Source organism: Solanum pennellii, chromosome 5 (assembly GCF_001406875.1).
Source record: "Solanum pennellii chromosome 5, SPENNV200".
Classification (NCBI taxonomy): domain Eukaryota; kingdom Viridiplantae; phylum Streptophyta; class Magnoliopsida; order Solanales; family Solanaceae; genus Solanum; species Solanum pennellii.
The window spans coordinates 73,993,146-74,009,186 of NC_028641.1; the positions used below are offsets into that span (position 1 = coordinate 73,993,146).

At 34.5% G+C, this 16,041-nt stretch overlaps 2 protein-coding genes and 2 non-coding genes across 6 annotated transcripts; 2 read left to right on the forward strand and 2 right to left on the reverse strand.

The window, feature by feature from the left end:
* The first annotated feature begins 694 nt into the window (after positions 1-694).
* Positions 695-766, forward strand: TRNAW-CCA. The gene has a single exon. It is a non-coding gene; the product is annotated as a tRNA-Trp (tRNA).
* A 974-nt stretch (positions 767-1,740) lies between these two features.
* LOC107018721 lies at positions 1,741-7,242 on the reverse strand. 2 transcript variants are annotated; one of them, XM_015219278.2, is made up of 5 exons: positions 6,821-7,242; positions 2,813-2,863; positions 2,424-2,557; positions 2,243-2,334; positions 1,741-2,144 (listed from the first exon to the last, which is right to left on the reverse strand). In XM_015219278.2, the coding sequence occupies exons 1-5, from the start codon at positions 7,100-7,102 to the stop codon at positions 2,062-2,064; spliced, it is 642 nt and encodes a 213-aa protein (XP_015074764.1). In that variant the 5' UTR covers positions 7,103-7,242; the 3' UTR covers positions 1,741-2,061. The 2 variants fall into 2 exon arrangements, with proteins under 2 accessions (XP_015074764.1, XP_015074762.1); XM_015219276.2 differs by having other exon boundaries at positions 1,741-2,155; positions 6,821-7,157.
* A 1,605-nt stretch (positions 7,243-8,847) lies between these two features.
* On the reverse strand, positions 8,848-15,300 carry LOC107019015 (glutathione hydrolase 1-like). Of its 2 annotated transcripts, XR_001456720.2 has the most exons (8): positions 15,200-15,300; positions 14,072-14,418; positions 13,436-13,954; positions 13,090-13,325; positions 12,711-12,975; positions 12,180-12,317; positions 11,660-11,945; positions 8,848-9,367 (listed from the first exon to the last, which is right to left on the reverse strand). XR_001456720.2 is itself a non-coding variant. In XM_015219601.2 (7 exons), the coding sequence occupies exons 1-7, from the start codon at positions 15,210-15,212 to the stop codon at positions 11,718-11,720; spliced, it is 1,746 nt and encodes a 581-aa protein (XP_015075087.1). In that variant the 5' UTR covers positions 15,213-15,300; the 3' UTR covers positions 11,315-11,717. The 2 variants fall into 2 exon arrangements, 1 of the variants encoding a protein (XP_015075087.1); XM_015219601.2 differs by lacking the exon at positions 8,848-9,367 and having other exon boundaries at positions 11,315-11,945.
* On the forward strand, positions 11,357-11,430 carry TRNAI-UAU. The gene has a single exon. It is a non-coding gene; the product is annotated as a tRNA-Ile (tRNA).
* Positions 15,301-16,041: the final 741 nt, after the last annotated feature.

Genomic DNA, 16,041 nt, shown 5'->3' on the forward strand with positions numbered 1-16,041 from the left:
ATGAGTAGAGTGGTATCTAGTCAAGAACACTCGTATTTGAAAGGTGGAGGCTGATAATAGATGAAGATGCTCAAATGGATGTGTAGGAACATTCGGAGAGATGTGATTAGAAATAAAGTTATTCGGACATGCAAAGGAGGTGTACAAGGATGCACGGGCTAGTTAGAAGGTATGAGAGCTTAGTTGTAACATGAGTTAGGAGAGGCAGTGATAGGCCGAAAAGATTGAGAAAAGGTGATAGATAAGACTTGACACAACTTCAATATATTGAGGATATGACCCTAGATGGAAACATACGCAGATCGAGAATTAAGGTAGAAGGTCAATAGATAATCGAGTGTTTATTCTGATTTATGTGAAGGGAGGGGTTTTGTTGCATTTTTGTTCCTATAATATATCATTCCTTTAGACTTACAAAGTTTCTGCCCTACAATGATAAAATTTATAAAGTCTATGTTACGTCCTATGATTTCTTCAAATCCCGCTTGTGAAATTACTCTATAGGTTGTTATCTGACAGAAAATTTGGGAAAATAGAATTTTAATTCCTTGGATACAACTGGAATGCTTAATATATTATATCTTGGAAAGTTGAATTTGTGTGTGATATTTTTCTTGGAAAAAAATATTTATCAAAACAATAGTACACTTTTATATTTTATATGTAAAATTTATTACATAAATATCACATCCTAGGATCCGTGGCGCAATGGTAGCGCGTCTGACTCCAGATCAGAAGGTTGCGTGTTCGATTCACGTCGGGTTCAATCCCCCCGATTATATAATCGGATCCATTCTTTTTGTGTTTTTCACAATTTTCCAAATTCATTTTTTGCTACTCTCTCTGAATAAAATATGTAAATATAAAATTAAAAAAAAAAATAAAATCTGACAGATCAATACAACTATGAAGTTGCAATTATGTGAATTTTCTCTTGAAAGCTATTTAAGCCGAGAATTTAGAGTCGTTTGGTATGAAAAAATGAGATAAGTAAAGATATTTTATGAGATTATTTTATCCCATCTTCTGTACGAGATAGTGTTTTCTTCATTTTAATACAAATGGTGAATAATCTCGATAAGTCATATATCATACAATAGGTGTAACGACAACCTTTACCAGGTCCAAACGATTATCGACCACCAAATACCCTATATTCACCCCAACTCACAAGCACAAATCTTCGGCACGAGATATAATTCTAAAGAACTCCAAAGACTCAACTATAGTCAATTAAGCACTAGCAGAGTTTCCCAAAAGCGTAGAGCTTGGGAACCTCGAACCAGGTTAAGATCCGAACAACAATGAGCACTCAAGGAGAAAGGAGACTTAGATATGAGGAAGAAGATGTTCAAAATTAGCTAATACCTCCGACTCAAACACTCTTCTTGCCGTGGAGGCATATTAAAAGAAACAGTGCATAAGAATTAATCTATTCAGATATTTTTTGTTTGATTTTATCTTGGGTCAAAGATCTACCGAAAATAATTTGAACTTGTTATAAATAGTAGGTGAAATGGAAAAGGGACACACTCGCGTACTTTTGCACCAAACTACTTAATTTCTCATAGTTAAATTATAAATTTGAGATTAGAATTTTGATTAAATGATAAAGAGTGCATGTAAGAACTTATGTTATATAGTTATTGTATTGGTATAAACATCAAGTGCGGATAAGTTTTTTCCCTTGTTGAACTAGACACGCGCCGTGGTCCGTAAATAACAGGGAAAAACACAACCTTGGACCATTAGTGTTGATATAGGATGGATTATCAAAACCTATTCAAACAGTTTCAAAGTTCATGCAAAACAATGTCAAAATTATTCATTTTCCATATGACCTAACTGAACTACATTATGGATCAGAGTTCAGACTACCAAATCCATGCAAAAGTCTGATGTATATGAACAAAATAACAGACAGCCTAGCACATGGAATTATGCAACTTAAGACAGATTTGATTTTCTTGGATCTATGTCTTTTCCCTGGATTTGAAGAAACTGAAGACTGTTCTGGAATACCGGGTGAGGGTGAAAAGCATTTGTAAAACTTGACGACCTTTAACTATCCCCTCCCTTAGGTCCCTCGCCTTTTTTGCTAAAGCTGGTCCGGCTGTCCTGGTCTCCATTGGGACTAGAAGACCCTGCACGGTTGCTAATGAAGTAAAGATGAAGCCAAATTCATCACTTGAACCATTTCAATTATCAAAAAATGAGAAATGACAGGTAAAGCTCGAATAACCTGATTGAGGCGTGCTTGAAAACTGTCGTAATCTTTCCTCTGCTAAACGGACAGCTCGAGTTGAGCTTCTAACACCTTGTGTTAATCCTTGGCTGGGAAGATAACGACTACAACATTAGCATCATGTCCAAGAATAATTCCATGACATAGAACTGAATAAGTTCATATGTTTTGTACTAACCCAATGTCACTGAGCTCCATAGTTAGGTCGCTGATCTCCATACCAGAGAGTCGAACTGCAGCCATAGTGTCAGGAAGCTCCTCTCTAGTAACATCCATTAGCTTCTCTAGTGACTCTGCAGCTCGCCTAAAAGCCTAGAGTCAAAATTGATCATTAAGTTATTGAGATATAGAAACGTGCACCGCATAGGAATAAGATTCTTTGCGAATAAAATCACACTTTCTTCTGCTTCAGGAGTCGAGTAAACATTTCTTTGTCCTAGAAAGGCAAGAAATTCACAACAACCTTTATCTGTTTCCAGAGTTCTACTGCATCTACTTTTATGCAAGCGCAGAAATAAGTATTGGACAAAATATTATGAAGAAGAAGAAGAATTTATTGACACATACCAGAAGAGTTGGAATTGCAGAAAAGAACAGCCAGGTTGCAGAAATTGCAGTCTGTCAAGGAATACAAAACTCAGATATCAGATAATGGTATGGTGAATGAAAATCTAAGCAAAATTTTATTGTTATTAGTCAAAAGTAGGCATGGGGATGGGGAAATCATTTCTTACTGCTTGCTTTCAACAATAGTAAAACAACTATCGGGTTTAATCTAAGTTAACAGTAACTTGATCATTACACTCATACCTTATATGTTTCATCTCATCAACAATAGAACCAAATGCTTCTTTAGAGACACTTGAGCACATCCTGTCTCAGAGTGTACTCATTTTACTTATTTAAATCATTTGTTTTTATATACAAATTCTATTTCATAAACACGTAAAAATAAAACTTCATTTGTTTTCATTTACATTACTCTTTTAATACTTTCTTTTTAGTAAGGTAAAGTTGTACTCTCCAGCAATAAGGGTGTGCTGGCAACCTTCAAAAATTATAAGAGCAGGTAATCTTAATACAGAGAGTCTAGGATACCCACTCACTCTTCTACTTCTTCTATACCCTCTTCTTTACACCAAAAAAACATTGTGTTAATGCAGTTTCCTTTAACTTTCTGCATTGGATTAGTAATATTGTCAAAACATCTGTTGTTTCCTTCCATCTACATGGACCATCATATACAGGAAGAGATGATACTTTGCCATTTTTTCTGGGACCTACTTCCCCGTTCCTCATCTAATAACATAAAAAATATGCAGTATGCTCGGACATCACCCAGGATCCTTGAATAAGTCTGCGAAACATGTGTCATATTTGGACAGTGACTGCAATAGAGAAAGAGACGGCGGCTGTTTGTTTCTTTCTTTTCATTGTAGAAAAAGCATCTAGAAACAATATGGAATCTCCTCCTTTTCAGCTTCTCCTGAGTTAAACATGCTCTTCTACAGACCAACCATGGGAAGCGCTTCACCTTGGCTGGAGCCTGGAATATTACATCTCCAACCTTGTTTCCAAGGACCAGAAATGCCCCCAGGTTATGCCAGAAGTCTCTTTTGTAGAGTCTTCCTACAGTAAATCATCCATCCCTTTCATGTCTCCATTAACAGATCGCACTAAACCCCCTAAGCCCTCACTGAACCCACGTATCCCGTACACCACCTCTCTCCCCAACCTTGCAACTGCCTACCTAACCCCCCCCCCCTCCCCCTAATCACAACACCTGCAACCCTCATCCAAGCATTTTACAAGAACTCAGTCAATATTAGCATTTCACTAGTTCAAGTAAGGTACAATGTAATAAAACTACCCTATCTTTCTTGGCTCAAAAAATTAGGTATATTCACAATTAAGCCATTAATTGTGGCATCACTAACAACATTCGGAACCAAATCTGCAATTACAGGCTTACAAGAGACCCAACTCATGTATTATCACTACTTATAAGACCATCATAGACCTATTAATCACAAAATAAAAATAAGTAAAAAACACACTGTCTGAATCTTCCTGCGTGTAGCGTTCATTTTTAGTAAGTTAAAATTGTGATGGGAATCAGATTCATCCTCTTTTTCTTTTAGAACACCGCCTTCTATCTCATTAGACCTCCATAGAAGGAAGAAAAATGAAAATGTTTTCACCAATGATGAGCTATCATTATGTAAATTACAGGTAGGTACAAATTTAGGATCATATGATGTATTTCAAATACTGTAAATGCCAATTTAACATCAAACAGATACTGCACAACATATTAATTATAATGCAAAAGATTAGGAATCAACTCCCCAAGCTACTCATTCATAATAAAGCGACCAACTAGCTGCTCAGCTAGTAGCTTTAAAAATCAAAGTACAAACTGCATAACCAAACCATCACAGACAAGCCAGTCACATTTCCATCGCTACTGCAAGAACAACATAAATTAAATTTATGAAAACTCGAGCAAGGCATTTGTTTAGTAGAACCAAAATGTTAAATCAGTTCCAAAATTCATACTCTTTTTCTTAGTGAGTCACTTCTCCACGAATGGAAGAAAGATAGAAAGGTGCAAAGCAATAGTACTTTCCAGCAAACACCCATACAGCAAACAAAAACAACACCTATACCCAAAATAGTTGGGATTGTCTATATGGACCTTCCATATTCATTCTACACTATTTTTGACCCATTTTATCCAAAAATTCAATAATTTGTCTATTAAAGGCAAATTAGGAATTCTCCAGTACTAGATGTCATCATAATTGACTAGTGAAAACCAGCCATACAGCTTAGTAATCCTATTCCTCTCTGGAATAGGGGCTGATAGAGTGACAGTGTGAATCTTACATCAGATGCAAAACTCACATAGGCACGGTTTATCATGAACACAAAAGGGAAACAAAAACCAAGTATAAAACCTATGAAATCCTCGACTCTTTCCCCTACAACTTGTTCTGGTCGAGTTATCCATAAGACAATAGAGAACTAGATTGCGAAGGAATTTACAGAAAGCTTCGCCAATGAACAGCTTTTGAAATCTTAACTCTCATATAGTTATCCCCACACATACACAGAGATAAATATGAATGTGCACACACAAGTCAACATTCAGCTTATTTACATCTTTTTCATATCCAAAAATCACAATTTCCACAAGTCAACATATCAAACTCCTTTTCTTTTTCCTGGGTAAATTACTCTTAATAACTTGTAATATGAAGCTGTTGGCTATATATTTCAAACACTGCCTTTATAAGATATCAAATTTTCAAATATACAAATATCCATAACCCATATTATGAGGGTGTTTGGAGCAAATGACTCTACTTTTCTTTCCTTTTGCTCATTATTGCTTACCAAGAAAAAGCATTCCTTCATATCTTGTAAGTTGAAATTGTAATCTCAATCAGATTTATCCACAGTTTTTGTAGATCACCGCTTTTATCTTATTGTGCTTTCACGGAAGGAAAATGAAAAAAAGGTTGCACTTATGATGAGTTATCATTATGCAGATTACAGGAAGCGGCGTAGGTAGAAAACTTACGTTCATATGATCGATTTCAAACACGCTAAATGCCATTGTAACATCATACAGATGTTGCATAACATATCAATTCTAATGCAAGAGATCAGGAATTAACTTCCCAAGCTACTCATTCATAATAAAGCTAGTAGCTGTCATACCATCACAGATGATTCCAGTCACATTTCCGTCACTCTACAAGAACTACATAAATTAAATTTCTCAAAACTTGAGTAAGGCATTTGCTTAGTTGAACTAGAATTTAACAAAAATCAGTTTCAGAACTCATACTCCTTTTCTTATCGCATCAGTCCTCACTAACAGAAGAAAGAATGGTGAGAAAGCAAAAGTCTATCCAGCGAGCTACCTCTACAGCATACAAAACGCACGAACAACAACGCATCAATCCCAAAATAGTTGGGATTGCATATATTTCTTTTGATAAAGAAAAAAAAATGCCTTTTCACCTATCCATTCAACCCTCTTTTGACCTATTTCATTCCAAAACTTCTCTCTTAAAAGGCAACTGTGAATTCTCTAAAACTAGATTTCATTAATTTGGCTAGTATACTAACCATAGCAATCCTACTCCTATTTAGGATAGGAGCCGACAGTGTGAATCTCGATTCGACAATACAAATCTTACATCGGCTGCAAAACTCACATAAGTTCAGTTTATCACAAACACGAAAGGAAAGCAAAAGCCAGTACAAGACCATTCAAATCCTTTCAGTAGCTTCCCTCCAACTAATCTAGTCAAGTTATCCATAAGCAGCAAACTAAATTGCCATGGAATATACTGAAAAAGCTTCGCAAATGAACAATTCATGAAATATTAACTCTAATAGACAAGGATAAATATGCAAAGTGTACAAACTAAATGTAACTCTTATGAAGCAGTTGGCTATAGATTAATCTCTCAAATGCACAATAGCAAAAATCTTCCTAAATGAGAACATCAGCAAAAATGCGCTTGTATCTAAGAGAGTGAAAAAAAAAAGAGTATGTACCGCGCAAGCAATGAAATTGAGGATATGAATATGGCGATGAGTGAGGGTCCACTGGGAGAGTTGAGGCGCCGACGAAGATCCGACAGTGGAATTCAAATTATAGATAACCAACGGCTCAGATGACGACGAAGCGGTTTCCGATTGAACCGAAAGAGATGCCAATTGACGTTGCCGCAATCCGATACTAAACCTCCGGCCGGAAACCACGTTCCCGGCGGTTAGTTGATCGAATTTGTTGTCGAACAACGGCGACGATGGCTGCAACTTCAGTATACTCAACATTTGTCAATTGGCTCGTCTGGTCTCGAATTTTTTATATAAAAATAAGATGCAATTCAAAAATAGTTTAATTATACTTCATATTTATAATTTGTTAATTATAATTAGTAGCTTGTTAAAGGGAAGAAAGTAGCGAGCGAGATTGAGAGAGGGAGGAGAGAGTCAAACAGAAAGAACAGAGACTGAGAGAGAAATGAATTGTATATATATTGGTTAGATAATTATATATTATATCCATATATTTGTATATTTGATGAGCGATACCGGAAGAGAGAAGAGAGACGAGCAAAACTAAAAGAGGGACGAAAAAAGCGAGCGAGAAAAGGACAATAATTTATATAAATCTTTAAAATTGAATTATCTTTTTACATTCAAAATTCTTTTCCTACCTAGTTTTTCTAGAATGCAAACTAAAACAAAATCTACAACTGATAGTTCTAACTTTTTATTTTCAATTTGAGTATTCAAAATCTACCAATAATAGTTTGAACAAACGCAATACTTTTCTTCTCTTCTTGTTGAGTTGCTTCACATACATTCATTTCTCTTTTTGCAACTCTTATGGCAAGTGTAACATATGTGATTTCTAAAATAACCAAAAAATCATTATTGAGATAATTAATATTAATCTAAAATTAATGGTCTTGTGAAAATGGCTTAGTAGAAAGTGTTTTACTAAATCAATTTTACAATACCGCTAAATTTGAATTAATGTTAATTAATCATCTTAATGATGGTTGCTTTGACTAATTTCAATAACCACTTATGTGGCACTAACCATAAGAGAAATAAGAAAAAAAATGAAGCAAATGGAAGTAATTCAAATAAAAAAGAGGGGAAAAAAAAGTACAAACATATGCAATTATGCACTGTATTTTGTTCATGCAAAACACAATCTTAGGTACTCAATGTGTTTCAATTTAGTTGTTTTAATTTAACTGGATCTAAAGTTTTAAAAAATAATTTTTAAAAAGAAATTTTATGGTCTTAAACGAGATATGATATAGTGTATCATTTTTGTTTATGTGATGTTCCAATTGCTATGACATTATTATTAATAGTTGCTCTATTGAATTCTAAATCCCGAATATTATTATATTAAAATTTTATCGAACTGAATTTGATTTATCTAACGGAATAAAACTTTAGTATTTGATCATATTTATTTTCAATTGTGGATTATCGAATTAACTAATACAAACTTTGAAAATATCAAATTGAAATGACCAGTCATATTAGCTTGTTGAGTAAAATATGTTGGTTTAAAAATTTGAGAATTCTGCACAAACAATCAAATCTTCCTTTGGTTATAATTCACTGGTTCATATAGAATTCATGTCTTAAGTATATCAAAAAAATATTTTTATACGCTTTTAGTAACACTATGTTTGAATCATTGTTATTCATTGTATTATATTGTATCGTTACTATACCTATAATGTTTGTTTTGATTGTTACTTAAAATGCATTGTATTGTATTATTAAATTTCGTTGTTACGTAACAATGAAAACCCCTATTTTATGGAACAACTAATTTGTATGTTCCTATTGTTACTTAATTTCTTTTTCCAATTATATATTTATATAATATTTCAAAATACTGCTTTACCCTTTACCTTAATTATTTAAATTTAGTCAAACCACCTACCCTAGAATAATTAAGGATATTTAAGTAAATTTATAAATTACAATACAGTACGATACAATCAAATCAAACAATTAAAATATTATTAAACAACAACAAATAATGCAATCTAGCCAAACATTGTATATATCATACAATACAGTATAATAGAGTACAATACATTATGAAACAATTGGTAACAATGATCCAAACAAAGTGTTACACTTAACGGTTTTAGCTCCTTCTCTGGTCTTGCCTCTTTTCTCTTTTCTCTTCTTTTAGAAGTTCTGATCGGAACTTCTTTCGCTTTGAACGACTCAAGAGTTCTTATGCTTTTCCACGCCCGTTTGAGATCCCGAAAAAATGGAGAAATTCTTTTTTCTTAGGAACACATACAAGATTTATCAAGCGCGCTAGCTAGAAAAAGAAAGTGCTGAAAGGCACCGACTACCTTCTTACTGACAACACAACTAGGTGCTGACACTCAATTGGTATCGCTGACGCATCACTCGACTCGTCGGCTCACTTCGGTTGCAAAGACTTTCTCCTTAGGCGCATGTCTCAGCAACACAAAACGAGGGTTTCACTTGTTATAGGACCTGACCAAACATCACACGACCCGAGCTTGCGACAGCCATGCAACACTTGTATGAAAGCAAGTATCATCCCGTTAAAAAATGTTTCATATGTCAAGGACTGATAAGATTTTGCGCGTTGTATTGAATTAAACCACATGATCTATCGCTTGTGCAGGCCCCCATCGATTTCTTTGAGTTTCGTTCTTGCGACTGTACTCCCCAGTCGGAGTGTTTCATGCTAATATTTATTTTGAGTGTGTTAAACTAGTTTATCAATGTGTAACAATTTTACAATCTTCCGTATGTTTTTGCTGTTTTGCCCATTTTATGATAAGATTCTTCGAAGTTATTATAAACAAATATTGATTTATATCGTCGAGAAGTTAATCATTCTTAAAATGAATTGTATATTTAAGGTTAGATAAAATAGAAGTTACCATTAAAAATACAAGCTAACATCCTATGATTTAATTAATTTGTAGATGGTTAACAATTATTATAATTAATTATAGGCTATGCTAGGAATTTGATATTGATTGTTGAGTAATCTACTTAAGACATGCTTAAAAGCTACTAGCTTTATAATTTCTTATTTTATTGTATAAAATAATGGACTAGAAGTTTGAATAGTTTGGTCAAAAATATGTCATTAAGTGAAAACTTTGAGATATAAACTTTGTTATTTTGTTTATTCACAAAAAGAAAAAAAAAAAACTTATAAGGATGACAAGAACTGTGTGGGCTATATCTCAAAAAAAAAAATTCACCTAAAATTTAATGACTTTCAATTCAAAATTTATATTAATTTAACTAATTGATATGAGAGAAATATTATATAACAAACTTACCTAAATTCTTTTGTTTTGCATGTTCAGGAAATACTCAAATACTTTGAATTCAACTATTATATCAATATAATGAGTATTTATTTCATAATGAGTATTTATTTTCATTTTGATGAATATTGAGTCTACCTCAACGTTAATTGCTATTAAATATAACTCATTCTTTTTTTAGGTTCAAACGTTGATGAGCACATTTAATTATTCGTGTGGCTGAAAGCTTTTATAGTCTATAATTATGTCTTTTCATTGACGCCAAAGCATGTAAATTAGGGTTGTTCAAAATCGAATCAAAATCAATAACCTGAACCGAAAAAAAAGTTTTTGATTTATCAGTACTTTATTATTGGATTAGCGATTTTGATAACGGTTTTTTTTTATTGGGTTATTGGTTCTTAACGATTTGAGGTTTTTTCTTAACGGGTTAACAATAACTCTATAGTAAATTATTCTATTTTTACCATTTTGTATATAAAATCTTTGACTTGTTGTTTAGTTTCATACGTTGTCTCAAACACTTGGTTATTAATTCTACATTGTAGAAATATTTGTTTTTAAGCAAGATGTAACTTGTGAACTCATGTGCATAGTTAATTTGGTTTATCACCTTGTTTCTAAGTGATTTTCAAAGTTTTTTTTTTGTCAAATCTTAACGGCTAAACCGATAATGATCAATAATCGATAAGCCAATATCTTAATGGTTCGATAACATATTAACATCTCTACAAACCGATAACCAATAAGCCAAACCGATAAACTTCCAAACCGATCAATAAGACTGGTCAACGGACCGGAACCGGGTCACCGGACCGGAATGAACCGGTACCGGACCGGACCGGAATCCGTTGACCGGAATTTTGACCGGTACCGGGATGAACCGGACCGGAATTACCGGGATGGTTCATCGGTTCCGTCCCGTTCCACTATATACCGGGACGGAACCGGAATGAACCGGGATGAACCGGTACCGGTACACCGGTACGAAACTACGGTTCCGTCCCGTTCCGTGTACCAGTTTAGACTATCCCGGCCCGTCCCGTAGGCAACCGAAACGGGACGAACCGGAACGAACCGGAACGGTACCGAAACGGTACCGGTACGTCCCGTTCCGTTGCCCAGTCTTACCGATCAACATCTTATCCAAATTTTGAATTAAAAGAAAAATTAGAGACATAATAGAAATTTTTAATATATATATATATAATAGTATAGTGGTTCTGTAGCTCAGTTGGTTAGAGCGTTGGTCTTATGAGCCGAAGGTCGCGGGTTCGAGCCCCGCCAGGACCAATAATGTAAAATTACCTCAATTATATATATATTATGTTTTTTTCTTTTAAAACGCGAGGATCGTGTTCAACTGACCATCCTTCGCGAATCGTAGCTCCGCCCTTGTGTCTACCTAGTTACACATATGGTAGCTCTAGTTGTATATGTTTTAATGAGCTCCTAAACATTCAATAAAATAAAAATCACACTTAAACCAAATGATACTGATCAATGATCATACATGTCTTACCTCTGTTAGGGTCCTTGTGCAACGAAGACGACTTCTTGTTAGACGTTGAGTTCAACGTCTAAAAGCCAGCAGGAAATCCGCCCTTCCTCGGATCACTTACAGCTACAAGCTCCCCTAACTTGGATGACTTGAATTCTTGAACAACAAATTGACAGATTGTCCCTCCAGCAATACTTTTTAGGACATGTCCCTTCTTTTGAAGGCCAGCCCTTATTTTCGCTGGAGCCTCTACGTGGTCACCTGTCACGACTGTCCAATTCTCGTATTGTAACTCATTCGGAATCAACTGCAAAATGCAATAACATGAAGGCTCAATAAGGCTAAATGATAATGACAATTGGCTTTTAGGGCTTGTTTGGATGTGGTTGTTACTTGTTACCTAAAGTATTGTATCGTCGTTACTTTGAATATAATGTTTGTTTGAATGTTACTTAAAGTCATTAGTTATGCAATATGATACATTATGAAACGATATGTCACAGAATGATTCGGGAAAAAACGTCAGTTGTGTAGTAAGTACCTGATGGTAATATCTTGGAGCCATTACAGAAGAGAAGGGATCCATTCCCCTTGCAAAATGATTCAGAAAAACCTCAGTTGTACCAGCAATGATCATTGCTCCTCCACTTGCACCAACAACAGCTCTCAATTGTCCGCCCTGTTTATAGTACAAATAACGTTACCTCGGTTCCTAAATATTAGTCGTCTGGGGCGGAGCCAAGTAGTGCCAAGGGGGCTCATGTTGAACCCCATTCGGCTTTTTGTGTGTTTACTTTTCATATTTTGAACCCTTTTAGTGAAAATTCTGACTCTGACACTGTTAGTCACTTTGGAACCTCTGTACCTATTCCAGGGATGGAAGGGCGGAGGCCTTTGGTGTAGGCGGATTTGGTCAGGGAGATGTAGAAATAGTATTTCAAGATCCATTACGAGTCCAAAGACTTATGTTCTATCTAGGGATCTGTTAAATTCATCGAAAGACGTGTAATATGGACTGAGTGTAGTATCATTTTGTCATGCTCATTACACTTGGAAAGATTGTAAATCTTACCTTGAGAACAATAGTAGGTGTCATTGATGACAATGGTCTTTTGCCTGGATGGATAAAATTTGCTGGTGCTGGTGGTGGAACATTCTCGGAACGTTTTGCAGGAACGGAGAAGTCATCCATTTCATTGTTAAGAACTATCCCAGTACTCGGTGAGAGATACTTAGCACCAAAGTAAGAATTTACAGTGCTTGTCATCGATACAGCATTTCGTTCACTGTCCACAACGGACATGTGGCTAGTACCATGATCATTAATCTGATTCCACCTATTGTCAAAATCGTTACATTTGAACAATGATTTAAGTGACAGACAAATCACGATGAGTAACTAGAGTGATCGAGATAGGTTAAACGAAAGGAACTAGTTGAAAGTTGCTTACTTGCCACCATAGTGATTGGGACTGAAAGTCATGTTGTCATTTATGGTCTTCTTCAACTGTTTTGCAAATTGTGTTGACAGCATATCATTTACGACATTTTTCACGTTAACAAAATCTGGATCACCAAGGTTCATCCTCACTGCAAATGCATGTTTCAACGCTTCAATTGTTCGATGAATCATAAGGGAACTCGGACCTTCCATTGGAAATCCATATTGTGCAAGAATGTTCAGTATCTAAGGACAACAAGTATAAGCCATTTCTCCGTAAGAGGTAGACATAGTTAACGACTAAAGGAAAAAGTCCGAGAGCATACTTTTGTTTACTTAATTAATCATATACTTACTAGCACCATTGCAGCGCCTCCTGATGAAGGAGTTGGCATACCAATTATCTGAAATCCCATCACGTCTGCAACGATAGGTTCTCTTATACGAACTTGATACTGCTGCAAGTCTTCCATTGTTAATATGCCACCGGATTTTCTTATATCCTTGATCAATTTGACCCCAATCGATCCATTGTAAAATGGTCTAATTCCAAACGCGGAAAGTACTCTTAGTGTTCTCCCTAGCTGTTTGTTATAACATATATCTCCTATCCGCAAAAGGCTGCCATTTGACGTGAACAAGTCATGAAGTCCCTTATCAGCCATTATATCCGATTCACTTCTGAGCATTTGCATATGAAGATACGGAGAAATCTTGAACCCGTTATGAGCTAAATGTGCAGCTGGCCTCACAAGCCTTCTCCATGGAAGCTTTCCATATTGTTTCCACGCGTTGTAAAGGCCAGCAATTTCTCCTGGAACTGCTATTGAAAGAACTCCGCTAGCTTTTAGAGCAGCGTTTTGCGCATACATATTCTGGACAACAAAGATACGAAACTTACTAACACGATTATGATCATTCCTATTTGATATCATCAAATGTCTCGATTATCATGAATGTATAGACGAAAAAATTGCAAGAGATTCAAATACCTTAAAGGCTTTGTTGGGAGCATTTTCTCTCATATCAAAGGCTTGTGCTTTTCCATCTGCTGATCTTATTAGCATGAATGCACCTCCACCAATGCCACTAGACGCGGGACTAACAACTCCCAAGCAAAATGCTGCAGCAACCGCTGCATCCACAGCGTGGCCTCCTTCTCTTAGAACATCTCTTCCTATCCTCGAGCATCGTCCATCATCAGTGGCAACAACACCACGATTTCCCTTTATCACCTCGCGTCTATCATAGAGTAAACTCGTACTTGTTCTAGATATCGCCAACAAACATGCCAACAGAAACAGAAATCTAAAGCAAGGCCACTTTGACATCAACAGAGCTGTAAAATGTAACAAATGAAGTCCTCAGCTTTCACAACAAATAATCAGACGCGGAGCCAGAATTTTGAGTTTGAGGGCTCTGATTTCTAGAAAAGACAACTTACTAGTCTGGATAAATTATTTATACATATTAAGTGAATTTCTTAACGGGAATAAAGAATGATTTATTAGAACGTGTAATTAAAACTCTAACTTCGCCCCTACCAACAATCTAGAAAGAGGAAAACCCAACAAATTGAGTTCATTCTTTGCCTGATTTCTACAACAAATTGAACATTTTTATTTTATAATATAAAGTAGACTACATCTATTACACTATTGTGCTTCAGCCCTTCTCCAAACCCTATATAAACAGGAGATACTTCGTGCATCAAACTATCCTTTATACATTAATGTGTCATATTTTTTTTATACATTAATGTGTCATTTGGTACGCAGAATAAGATAGGATATATCCCAATTAAGGTTCAACTTGAGAAAAAAAGATTATATTATTTTGTTAACGATAAAAATACTTAATTCTGGATACTTCACCTTATCCTATCAAATTTAAGATTATTTTATCCTGAGATAATTTACTCTGCAAACAATATGATGGAATTTCAAGTACACATAGACTATTGTGAAAGCCATAACAATGAAAAGATCAAAAAAAATTCTTTCATTTCTTGGTAATTCTTTGATCATAAAGAAAATAAGGTCCTGATAAACCATATTCTTAAAAATTATATGGATAAGAAAAATAAATGAAACAAAAAAAAATAATTTTACGTTACTTACAAGTGATGTTCATCCTTTTATTAGAGCTTGAAATATTCTTGAAGGCTAAAATGAGTGCTGCTCTAATGGTAGAAGTTGAATTTAGACCAATTCAGTGTAAAATAAATTTTATATTATTATTAGAATTTAGATACTTACTTATACCTACCAATTTAATAAATAAGACTAATTGAATTGATGTGCCCATTTCTTAAGGAAATAAATTAAATGTTTTTTGTATGTAACATGTTATTAGTATTTTGTTTTATTTTTCTAAAACACTCGATCAATCACTGCTCTAATATTGACAAAACTATATATTTTCCAAATTAATAGTCTAATACAAATTATTACTCTCATAAAGTAGTCGTTTTAAAAGCTTTTCTAATCAAAATTACTTACTAGAATCAGTCAAATATTCTGCGGATATAGATTTTTTGATTTCTTGAGCTAAATTTTTAGATTAAATTAAATTTAAAATTCATTCCTATTATGATATAACATAATCGTAATTCATATGTCTACCTTATTTAGGTTTATCTTATCTTATTAACATGTGAGACGTCTAAATCAAGACATGTTATGAACATTGTCATGTATTTTAATGGGAAAAAAGTCTTGAATTATATTTGAATTTCAACCGAAATTATTGTTACGATATTAAATTTTATCGATGATCTTTTACCTCTCCACTAGTTAATAGTATATCTTAAAAATATATACATGTCCATGTGAACATTATAAATATTGCATTATTTTAAATAATGAATATGTTCATTTAGACACATATATATATTTAAAATACACTTGTGCATGAGATAAAAAATCTTCTATAAAATTTAATATCGTAACAATAATTTCAA

What these genes read in the sequence shown, in the direction of transcription:
- LOC107018721 (XM_015219276.2), bottom strand. Translation starts at nt 7,102, where the DNA reads ATGTTGAGTATACTGAAGTTGCAGCCATCGTCGCCGTTGTTCGACAAC. An exon ending in TCAATTTCATTGCTTGCGCG is followed by an intron (nt 2,864 to 6,820) that starts GTACATACTCTT and finishes ATTCCTTGACAG; the next exon opens with ACTGCAATTTCTGCAACCTG. An exon ending in ATGGAGCTCAGTGACATTGG is followed by an intron (nt 2,335 to 2,423) that starts GTTAGTACAAAA and finishes TTATCTTCCCAG; the next exon opens with CCAAGGATTAACACAAGGTG.
- LOC107019015 (XM_015219601.2), bottom strand. An exon ending in CACCTACTATTGTTCTCAAG is followed by an intron (nt 12,318 to 12,710) that starts GTAAGATTTACA and finishes TACTATAAACAG; the next exon opens with GGCGGACAATTGAGAGCTGT. An exon ending in CTCCAAGATATTACCATCAG is followed by an intron (nt 11,946 to 12,179) that starts GTACTTACTACA and finishes TGCATTTTGCAG; the next exon opens with TTGATTCCGAATGAGTTACA.